We start from the raw sequence: 12,260 nt of genomic DNA on the forward strand, positions 1-12,260 counted from the left end.
GGTCGCTGCCGTGTTGTGGAGGTCGCTGCCGTGTTGTGGAGGTCGCTGCCGTGTTGTGGAGGTCGCTGCCGTGTTGTGGAGGTCGCTGCCGTGTTGTGGAGGTCGCTGCCGTGTTGTGGAGGTCGCTGCCGTGTTGTGGAGGTCGCTGCCGTGTTGTGGAGGCCGCTGCCGTGTTGTGGAGGCCGCTGCCGTGTTGTGGAGGCCGCTGCCGTGTTGTGGAGGCCGCTGCCGTGTTGTGGAGGCCGCTGCCGTGTTGTGGAGGCCGCTGCCGTGTTGTCACACCCACTAACTACAATAGACGTCATCGAGGCCAGCCAATAAGAGTGGAGGTGTAGTGGGTTAAGTGGGAGTCGCTGGTGGCGTTCACCCCGAGCTCAGAGGGAACGATTGGGCATTAGGGAGAGGATGTGTGGCTGGCATTAAAGGCACATCAGTAGCAGCGGGAGAATTGTGAATAATGGCGCTGCCTGCGGCTGAGAGCCAGCCACTCTCTCTTGAGTCGTGCTGCGGGGCTCCAGCTGTGGGGGCTCCAACTGTGGGGCTCCAGCTGTGGGGGTGTGGCTGTGGGGCTCCAGCTGTGGGGCCCCAGCTGTGGGGCCCCAGCTGTGGTGGCGTGACCGTGGGGCTCCAGCTGTGGGGCCCCAGCTGTGGGGCCCCAGCTGTGGTGGCGTGACCGTGGGGCTCCAGCTGTGGGGCCGTGACTGTGGGGCTCCAGCTGTGGGGGCGTGACTGTGGGGCTCCAGCTGTGGGGGCGTGACCGTGGGGCTCCAACTGTGGGGCTCCAGCTGTGGGGGCGTGACCGTGGGGCTCCAGCTGTGGCGGCTCCAACTGTGGGGCTCCAGCTGTGGGGGCGTGACCGTGGGGCTCCAGCTGTGGGGGCGTGACCGTGGGGCTCCAGCTGTGGGGGCGTGACCGTGGGGCTCCAGCTGTGGGGGCGTGACCGTGGGGCTCCAGCTGTGGGGGCGTGACCGTGGGGCTCCAGCTGTGGGGGCGTGACCGTGGGGCTCCAGCTGTGGGGGCGTGACCGTGGGGCTCCAGCTGTGGGGGCGTGACCGTGGGGCTCCAGCTGTGGGGGCGTGACCGTGGGGCTCCAGCTGTGGGGCGTGACCGTGGGGCTCCAGCTGTGGGGGCGTGACCGTGGGGCTCCAGCTGTGGGGGCGTGACCGTGGGGCTCCAGCTGTGGGGGCGTGACCGTGGGGCTCCAGCTGTGGGGGCGTGACCGTGGGGCTCCAGCTGTGGGGGCGTGACTGTGGGGCTCCAGCTGTGGGGGCGTGACTGTGGGGCTCCAGCTGTGGGGGCGTGACCGTGGGGCTCCAGCTGTGGGGCCCCAGCTGTGGGGGCGTGACTGTGGGGCTCCAGCTGTGGGGCCGTGACCGTGGGGCTCCAGCTGTGGGGGCGTGACTGTGGGGCTCCAGCTGTGGGGGCGTGACTGTGGGGCTCCAGCTGTGGGGGCGTGACTGTGGGGCTCCAGCTGTGGGGCCGTGACCGTGGGGCTCCAGCTGCGGGGGCGTGACTGTGGGGCTCCAGCTGTGGGGGCGTGACTGTGGGGCTCCAGCTGTGGGGGCGTGACTGTGGGGCTCCAGCTGCGGGGGCGTGACTGTGGGGCTCCAGCTGTGGGGCCGTGACCGTGGGGCTCCAGCTGCGGGGGCGTGACTGTGGGGCTCCAGCTGTGGGGCCGTGACCGTGGGGCTCCAGCTGTGGGGGCGTGACTGTGGGGCTCCAGCTGTGGGGGCGTGACCGTGGGGCTCCAGCTGTGGGGGCGTGACTGTGGGGCTCCAGCTGTGGGGGCGTGACTGTGTGGGGCTCCAGCTGTGGGGGCGTGACTGTGGGGCTCCAGCTGTGGGGGCGTGACCGTGGGGCTCCAGCTGTGGGGGCGTGACTGTGGGGCTCCAGCTGCGGGGGCGTGACTGTGGGGCTCCAGCTGTGGGGGCGTGACTGTGGGGCTCCAGAATAATGTCTATACTAGATCTAATACATTGTACAATCGACAGTTAGTAAGGCAGAGTCCAAGAGCTAGAAGCTCGATCATGCAAACACAAACAGGTAAACACACTCACTGCCTTTAGAAACTTGTGTAAGGAATAATTTATCACATTGTATACCACGTATGTCAGACCATTCCTGGAGTATGCAGCGCCAGCGTGGAGTCCGTATTTAGTAGAGCACAAGACTAAAGTGGAAAAGGTTCAAAGATATGCCACCAGCCTAGTACCCGAGCTGAGGAGAATGAGCTACGGGAACTAAATCTCACGTTGCTAAAAGAACTAAGGGAGACGTGATCACCACATAGAAAATTTTAGAGGAGTTGATAGGGTAGACAGAGTATTTAATGCGAGTGGTACTCGCACAAGGGGAAACAAGAGTACCAAAATGAGTCTCACACACACTAGAAAGAATTGTTTTCAGTGTCAGATTAGTTAACAAATGGAATGCATTAGGCAGTGATGTGGTGGAGGCTGACTCCATACACAGCTTCAAAAGTAGATATGATAGAGCCCAGTAGGCTCGGGAATCTGTACACCAGTTAATTAACAGTTGAGAGGCGGGACCAAAGAGCCAGAGCCCCGCCAGTGCAATTAGGCGAGAACAAACACACACTCACTCTCTCCTCTGCCTCCCTCTCCTGGAGAGAGTACAAGAGGGTAAGAGAGACAGTAAGAGGGAATTGGATGAAGGTGAGTTATTGTTATGGTTTTGGTGGTGTGGCAGAGTGAGTGATGAGTAGTGGCAGAGAGGCAACACGTGAATGTTACTCACTGCCAGTTGGTTGGTCTGTGTGTGTGTGTACTCGCCTATCTGTACTGGGGCCTGTATGTCAGGGGGGCCTGACAACTGAGTGGACAGCGCTCGGGATTCGTAGTCCTGAGATTCCGGGTTCGATTCCAGGTGGAGGCGGAAACAAATGGGCAGTTTCTTTCACCCTGATACGCCTATTCACCTAGCTGTAAATAGGTACCTGGGAGTTAGACAGCAACTACGGGCGGCTTCCTGGGGGATGTGTAACAAAAATGAGGCACTTCGCTAACCCCCGAAATCATCTCAAGATAACCTCAAGAGATACTCACTGGTGCTTGCGGGGATTTAGCTTTGGCTCTTTGGTTCCGCCTCTTAACTGTCACCTGGTGTACAGGTTCCTGAGCCTACTGGGCTCTTATCATATCTACATTTAAACTGTGTATGGAGTCAACCTCCACCACATCACTCCCTAATGCATTCCATTTGTTAACTATACACTGAGAGTTTTTTTCTGTCTCTGTGGCTCATTTGGGTGCTCAGTTCCTCCTGTCTCCTTGTGTACATCTCGTGTTAACTAATGTCTTTATGATTACTATAAATTCCTCCATAGAAGTTTGCATGTAGCGATTATGTCTTACCATTTAATTACAATTCCATTGTAATTAAAGAGGAACTGGTATGCACAGAGCTACTAAACTCAACCAATGAGGTGAGAGGAACTTGAAATCAAGGTCTACAAAAACCTAATTATTATTCTAATATATAAACCACCAGATGCAACGGTTGAGGAATTCACAGATCAGATACACAAAATAGAGAACATCCTTGATAACCTAGCAAACCCAGTTTCAGATATCTTCCTTGGAAACTTCAATCTTCCCATTTTAAGATGGAGAATGGCAAGCAATAATATCATTGCTGGGGGAACCAACAAGGAAATAACCAACCGCAGGTCAGAGAACTGTTGAGATACTGTGACAATTCTCGCTCGACCAAAAGATTACAAAACCAACTAGGAACGAAAACACACTAGACCTGATATTAACAATGATGAACTAATCAGACGTATTATTATCTCGGATACTACATAACCAGACCATAAGCTCATTGAAGTGAAAACTAACGGTAGTAGGTCCAAGAGAACCAACAAGCAATTACCGACTGAACAAATATTGCAAATCAAATGCAATATCATTCATAGATAACTGGGAACACTTCTATGGAAGAAATGAAATGTATGCTCGGGATGGGGTGCATCTATCGAGGGCTGGGGTTGTTGTTGTTGCGAACTCGTTGGAACCAGTGGATGGAGGGGTTTGTTTGGGTTTAAACTGTTAGTAGATAGTGGTATGGGAATTGATTTGGAGGAAGGAGGTAATGTGTTTGTGGGAGAAAGGAATTGGCAAAATGATCAGGGAAAAAGAAGGGCCTCAAAATAACAATACACTTAGGATATATTACACGAACAGTAGAAGTCCAAGAAACAAAACAAACTATTTAAATGCTCTTTTCTGCACAGAAAAAATAGATATTATTGCACTTACCGAAACGTGGATGAATGTAGAAAATAGAGAACTATTAGCTGAATGTCTAATAAATGGAATTAAACTATTTCACACATATATTAAACGAGGAGGGGGAGTAGCCGTACATGTTAAGGAAAATTTGAAATGTAGTCTCAAGGAGGGAATCAAAACTGAGCCACACAGGGAAACTATTTGGCTAGAATTAAATGAAAAAGCAGATAATCTTATAATAGGAGATATATACAGGCCACCAAACTTACAGAATAGAAACAGCATCTGTGGGATGAAATATCTAGAGCATCTAGGTCTTAACAATATTTGTCATGGGTGACTTTAATTTTAGTGGAATAAACTGAATTAATAGAACAGGGAATACTGAAGCAGAAGATTTTCTAGAATTAATTGATGATTGCTTTCTTACGCAACACATTAAGGAACCGACGTGGGAACATATTTTAAATTTGGTGTTAACGAAGAAGGAAACACAAATTAATGACATCGAAATAGGGTGAGATTTAGGTAACAGTGATCACAAGAAAATCAGATTAAACATAGGACAGAATAGATCTGTAGGAGAAAATTCTGTTAAAGTGCCAGATTTTCGAACGTGAACCCAGCGATGGGTGATGTAAAAAGGGATTTCGATGTAGATTCAAAACATAACCTATTTAAAAATATTCTAAGCCAAGCACAGAAACGTAGTATACCATACAAATTTAATAGATCGAATACTAATGACCCGAAATGGATAACAAAGGGTCTAAAGAACCTTGTAGGTCGAAAAGTACAATACAGTATTGGTACAATATTGTACCAGTACTGTACCTGATAATGACGACGAGATGAGTAGTATTTTTAATAAATATTTTATCTCTGTATTTACTAAAGAGGAACTTAACTCTATGCCTTCAGCTGAACAAGTCTATGTGGGTGGGGACGAGGACAGGTTGACTAGTTTAACAGTTACAAGGGGATGATGTTATTAAACAAATAGTAAAACTCAAACCAAACAAATCCCCAGGGTCGGACGAAGTGTTTGTCATGGTGCTCAAAGAATGCAAAGAGGAGCTTTGCAAGCCGTTGTCTACCATATTTAATAAATCATTAGTCAGGCAGAGTGCCAGAGTCGTGGAAGGTTGCTAATGTGGTACCAATTTTTAAGATGATAAATCACTTGCGTCAAACTATCTGCTTATTAGCCTAACGTCTATTGTGGGAAAGTTACTGGAATCCATAATTGCAAATACCTACATTCGTCTTCAACTTGAAAAACATAAATTAATAAATGATTCACAACATGGTTTTACAAATGGCCATTCATGTTTAACAAATTTGCTATCATTTTACTACAGCATAGTTGAGGCAGTTGATAGTGGTAAGGTTTGTGATGTTGTGTTCCTTGACTTGAGCAAAGCTTTTGATACAGTGCCACATGAAAGACTGATTAAAAACAGACTGATGGTATGAGGGGTGCTATTTTAAGTTGGATTAGGCATGCCTATACCAAAGGAAACCGTATAAATGAGGTTATGTCAGACTGGGAAAATGCTGCAAGTGGAGTGCCTCAAGGTTCTGTCCTGGGACCTCTGTTATTCATAATATATATAAATGATTTAGATTTAGGTTTGAGCAGCAACATTTGCAAATTTGCCGATGGTACAAAAATTGGGAAGGAAATAAACACTGAAAAAGACTCGCTATCACTTAAAGATAAGACACCTTACACTCTTGCCTTATAATTCCTGTGCCTTCATCTCTGTGGTTCACTGCCTTCTGTCTGTTCTCCCTTTATGTTGGGTCTATATTAGGTTTCACTTTTTGGTATTTCACCTGTTTCCAGTGACTTATTGTGTACCATGTAGGTGTAGTTCCCTTCTGTTCCCTCTTTTAGTATCCATGGTGAAATTCCGTCTGGGGTCAACAACCTTTGTCACATCCAGTTCCAGCAAAGCTTCCTTACTTCATCACTGGTAATATCAAATTCCTCCAGTGGTGCGTTCTTAAACACTCCTCTCTTAACAAAGAGAGATTTCAAGCGTGGTTTGGAAATGTATGAGAGTGGGATCAGGTGGTTATAAATAGGAGCTGCCTCGTATGGGTCAATAGGCCTTCTGCAGTTACCGCTATTCTTATGTTCTCTTAGTTCAGCAACTTCTCCTTGCTCTGTTGCGAAGTCCTGAAATCTATTGTCGGGTTCCTCACACACTTCCTTATCATTCTTAGCAAACCTGTCTGCCCTTGTTCGGTGTCATTATCTGTTCCTGTACTGTTATTGTTGTCCTCATACGGCTGTGAAGCAAATTGGGTTGGGTCTTTGCTTTATTTGCCATGTAATTGTCATATTCTCTCTGGATCTCTTCTAACTCTGAGGTACTTATTCCTGATCCACTGGTATTTTCCTCTGTTCTCCGGTGTTCTGTTATTTCTGTAGTTACTCCACGCCCTTGTACGTAGTTGCTTTGCCTCCTTACATTTCTCATTAAACCATGGGTTTCTCATTTGCATTTAGTTTTTCTTCCTCGTGGACCGGGGCAAACTTGCCTGCTGCCTCCGTGCTCTTCTGGGTGATGTAGTCCATCATACCTTGTGCTGCCTCTCCTCTGAGCTCTGTTACCGATGGTATTTCTATCAGGAATTTCCTCATCTCATAGTTTTGCCTTTCGGTATACCACCCTTTTATTTTCTGGTCCCTTCCTTAATTCCTATGTTATCCCTAACTACTTGATATTCGAACATCAATACACTGATAGCGCATTCACTCTGGGCTTCCAAATTGATTTCCATTATGTCTGACTCGTTCAGAGTGAATGTCACGTCAAGTCTAACTGGTGTGTTTTTTAGTATTTGTATTTACTATTTGTGTCTGTTGGGATAATGCCTTCTCTGTTTTTTCTTTCACCCAGTGTCTTTAAGTTTAATTCTTTAATTATTTTCTCTAAGCTTATACCTCTCGGCTCTGGGACTTGTTGCATAATCTTTGCTTCAGGTGTATTTAGGCAGTAGTAGTAGTAGTAGTTTTGGTAGTTATGTAGAAGAAATGTGTGCACGAGTACTTGTAAATATTAGTTATGAATTTGTATTTGTATTTTTTGATATTAATGGTGTTATGGGGTGGTAAAAAGTGTGTTTAGAATATTTGAGGTAGTAATAATAATAATAATAATAAATTATTGTTGTTAAAAGCAGTTTTTTTTCTACCACAAACGTGGCCACACATTTACAATGCTAACCAGCATATATACATTTTCTTCTGTCCTCCATGGACAGGGTTAGAGATGTGTTAAACATATAGTTCAAGGGTTTATTGAACACTCAACCACAGAAGGTGATTCGGTGCTTTTAAAATGCTAAGCTAACCTACATACGTAAATACATAGATACACAGATTTACGTATGCCCTACATAAAGTGTTAATCTGTCTTTTACATAGTGTCATTAATGTGCATTTACAAAGGTGAAATGTAATTCTGATCAGCTTCCATATGTACTTTATACACATACACACACAATATACACATACATATTTACATACATGTATACATACATATATACACACACACATGCATTCACATACAGTACCAGTAGCACCACTCGCAGCTGTAGTAGTAGAAATCAATCTAGCTGCAGTTGCAGATGTATTCAATAGACATATAATCAACACTACTCTCAAGACTCGTGCATGCTTGCCAGATGTGGGTTAATGTAAATTGGCAAAGTTTGAGTTGTGTGTGGTGTACCCGGGCAGCTTGGTGGCCAGTCGGCCCCAGATTCTCTCCAAACCTCCGCTGGTTAGTGGAGATGTGCGCTCTCACCTCTTACTCAAGAGCTGTGTGTGTGTGTGTGTGTGCGTGTGTGTGTGTGTGTGTGTGTGTGCGTGTGTGTGTGTGTGTGCGTGTGTGTGTGTGTGTGTGTGTGTGTGTATGTGTGTGTGTGTGTATTCACCGTGTTGTGCTTGCGGGGGGTTGAGCTTTGCTCTTTTCGCCCGCCTCTCAATCAACTGTTACTAACTACTAAATTTTGTCTTTATTCCCCCCCCCCCACCCCCTCAGGAAGCAGCCCGTAACAGCTGTCTAACTCCCAGGTATACACACACACACCCACACGTGTACTCGCCTATTTGTGCTTGCAGGATCGAGCATTGACTCTTGGATCCCACCTTTCTAGCCATCGGTTGTTTACAGCAATGACTTCGGTCCTATTTCCCTATCCTATCTAGTTTTAAAATTATGAATAATATTTGCTTCCACAACCTGTTAAGTGCATTCCATTTTGCCACTACTCTCACACTAAAAGAAAAATCCCTAACATCTGTGATTCATCTGAGTTTCCAGCTTCCACCCATGTCCCCTCGTTCTCTTACTATTACGTGTGACCATGTCATCTATTTCCACTTTGTCAATTCCCCTGAGTATTTTATGTCCCTATCATATCCCCTCTCTCCCTTTTTTGTTTTAGTGTCGTAAGGTTCAGTTCCTTCAGGCGCTCTTCATATCCCATCCCTCGTAACTCTGAGACAAGCCTCATCGCAAATTTCTGAACCTTTTCCAGTTTCCTTGTGTGTTTCTTCAGGTGGGGGCTCCATGATGGCGCGGCATACTCTAAGACTGGTCTCACTTAGGTTTCTGAATGATGTTCTAACTTTTGCCAGTGTAGAGTTCGTTGCTGTCGTTATCCTGTTTACATGTGCCTCAGGAGTTAGATGGTGTTACGTCCACTCTCAGGTCTCTTTCTCGAATCGTTACATGTAGGCAGTTTCCCTTCATTTGTACTGTCCCTTTGGTCTCCTATCACCTGATCCCATTTCCATGACTTTACATTTACTCGTGTTGAACTCCAGTAGCCATTTCTCTGACCATCTCTGCAACCTGTCCAGGTCCTCTTGGAGGATCCTACAATCCTCATCTGTCACACCTCTTCTCATTAATTTTGCGTCATCCACGAACATTGACATGTATGATTCCACTCCTGTAAACATATAATTTACGTAAATTAGAAATAGAATTGGCCCCAGCACCGATCCTTGAGGTACTCCACTCGTTACTGTTCGCCAGTCCGACTTCTCGCCCCTTACCGTTACTCTCTGGCTCCTTCCTGTTAGGTAGTTCCTTACCTATGCTAGGACCTTTCCGCTTACTCCTGCCTGCCTCTCAAGTTTGAATAGCAGTCTCATATGCCAGTCTTAGGACCCTGTGTGTGTGCCCCTTGTGGTAAATAGTGTCTTTATCTACCTTATCAATTCCTCTGAAAATGTTGTATGTGGTGATCATGTTCCCTCTAATCCTTCTGTCTCCCAGTGACGTGAGGTTTAATTCCCGTAGTCTCTCCTCGTAGCTCATACCTCTCAGTTCGGGTATAGTCTGGTGGCAAACCTATGAACCTTATCCAGTTTAGTCTTATGCTTGACTAGATATGGACTCCATGCTGGAGCTGCATACTCCAGGATTGGTCTGACATATGTGGTATATAATGTTCTGAAAGATTCCTTACACAAGTTTCTAAAGACCGTTCATATGTTAGCCAGCCGGCGTATGCCGCTGATGTTATCCTCTTGATATGAGCTTCAGGGGACAGGTCTGGCGTGATATCAACCCCCAGGTCTTTCTCTCTGACTCTTGAAGTATTTCATCTCCCAAATGATACCTTGTATCTGGTCTCATGCTTCCTACCCCTATCTTCATTACATTGCATTTGCTTGGGTTAAACTCTTAACAACCATTTGTTCGACCATTCCTGCAGCTTGTCCAGGTCTTCTTGAAGCCTCAAGCTGTCCTCTGTCTTAATCCTCATAATTTTGGCGTCGTCAGCAAACATTGAGAGGAATGAGTCTATACCTCATTTGTGTGTGTGTGTGTGTGTGTGTGTGTGTGTGTGTGTGTGTGTGTGTGTGTGTGTGTCGTCTCGTGTCAGTCAGCAACAATAGTCTGAGTCATCACACAGTTTGCCCATTCAGCGTATCCTTCACATATTAGGCGGGAGGCGGGGAGGGGGGGGGGGTGGCCTGTGCTCGTGTGGCAACTTTCCGGGTAGTGATCCATCCTACGCGTTTTACTCCATATTTATTTACTTTATCATAAGCCCCAAGTACCATTTGCGTGGGATGGGGGGGGGGGGCAGGTTAGTCACGTGACTTGTTCAGGATCCGGACTTTGTGTTCTTTACGTTAAGCAATTAATAATAAGTCACCTGACTAGTCCCAAAACTGAGAGGTGTGTGCTACGATGCAAGGCTGTGGGAGCTAAACCAAATGTCCCTGGAAGACAGAGTATGGGGAGACATGCTCACCACCTACAAAGTTCTCGGGGGAATTGACATGGTGGACAAAGACAAACTATTTAGCACGGGTGGAACCCGAACAAGGTGACACAGGTGGAAACGTAGTACCCAAATGAACCACAGTAACATTAGAAAACAAAATTCAGGGTGAGAGTAGTCAAGAGATGGAAGGCATTCGGCAGTGATGTCGTGGAGGCAGACACCATACACAGTTTCAAATGAAGACAGTTGAGAGGCGGGACCAAAGAGCCAAAGTTCAACCCCCTCAAGCACAACTAGGTGAGTAGTTATATAGCAGTTTTAATTAGCCCCAAACGTCGTGGTGAAGATAGGAGGGAGGTGGTGGTAGTAGAGCACCTGTGGTCGTGAGACAAGCACTTGTCATCACCGTGAGTCTTATAGTCACCTAATGTCTTCCAAGTGAGGCGCTGCAAGTGTGTCTGCTGTGGGCCCCCACGTGTCTGCTGTGGGGCCCCCACGTGTCTGCTGTGGGGCCCCCACGTGTCTGCTGTGGGGCCCCCACGTGTCTGCTGTGGGGCCCCCCACGTGTCTGCTGTGGGCCCCCCACGTGTCTGCTGTGGGCCCCCCACATGTCTGCTGTGGCCCAGTGTCTGCTGTACGTGAGAGCTGTGATGTGGACACGTCCAACACCATCCACTCGTAACTTGGTGTGGACTGCATGACAGATACATATAAAAACACATGTAACTGGTCAAGCGCACATGAAACTGTTTACCTTACCTTCTGGTGAATCGCAGGATCTCCGTCCCCGCGGCCCGGTCTCTGGCCCGGCCTAATGGTTGATGGTCTGGTCAACCAGACTGGCTGAACACAAACTGTAGAGAGTAACTGGCTCAACCCAAGTGTAAATTACTTAGCTGGAAACACGTTTGAGGTCCAGCTATTGCACCCGTCACGTGACTTTGTAAACTTATAATAGTTTAGACGTGAAGGTAGTGTGGGGAGCCGGTGGCTGAGCGAACAGAACACTGGACGCGTGATCATGTAGTCCCGGATTCAAACCCGGGCGCCGACAAGAAACAATGGGCCGAGTTTCTTTCACTTTGATATTCCTGTTAACTAGCAGTAAATAAATACCTGGGAGTGAGTTAGCTGTCACGGGCTGCTTCCTGGGGGTGGAGGCCTGGTCGAGGACCGGGCCGCGGGGACACAAAGCCCTGAAATTATCTCAAGATACCCTCAAAAAGGAAGGTCTCGGGGCAGTTTGGGTGTTTCAGGCGGGCAGCAGGAGCACCCAACACACACACACACACACACACACACACACACACACACACACACACACACACACACACACACACACACACACACACACACACACACACACACACACACACACACACAGGTCGTGGCACAGTTTACCTGGACTCTTGCCGCTGTACCTTTACCATCACCCAACATTTACAAGCCACAAAGAACTACAAGCTGGGAATGATCTCCATTCCAGAGGGTAGTTTTGGTTTTCATTAAGACTGTAAGTCTGATGCGGGCATCGGCTACGACCCAGTCTTCCTTGACATTACATACAACAGTCCCGAGTTCACTGCCTAGTCTTGTGCCAGCCTTTTCCCCGGAGGGTAATCACTACTCTGCACGATTCTGATTTTAACATTTTTAGCAATTCACTAAGTGTGTGCGCCTCGGGTCCAGAGATCTTTTGACTACTTGTTGGCTGTGAGGTAATTGTTTTTCAAGTGGTTGCTT

The 12,260-nt window shown here is 47.4% G+C and overlaps 1 protein-coding gene across 1 annotated transcript; it reads right to left on the minus strand.

Annotated features, from left to right (window-relative positions):
• Positions 1-363: 363 nt before the first annotated feature.
• LOC138367395 (putative proline-rich protein 21) lies at positions 364-6,742 on the minus strand. Its single transcript, XM_069329038.1, has 2 exons — positions 6,491-6,742; positions 364-1,935 (listed from the first exon to the last, which is right to left on the minus strand). The coding sequence occupies exons 1-2, from the start codon at positions 6,740-6,742 to the stop codon at positions 364-366; spliced, it is 1,824 nt and encodes a 607-aa protein (XP_069185139.1).
• Positions 6,743-12,260: the final 5,518 nt, after the last annotated feature.

The sequence above is a fragment of the Procambarus clarkii genome, chromosome 22 (assembly GCF_040958095.1).
Source record: "Procambarus clarkii isolate CNS0578487 chromosome 22, FALCON_Pclarkii_2.0, whole genome shotgun sequence".
NCBI classification, from domain to species: domain Eukaryota; kingdom Metazoa; phylum Arthropoda; class Malacostraca; order Decapoda; family Cambaridae; genus Procambarus; species Procambarus clarkii.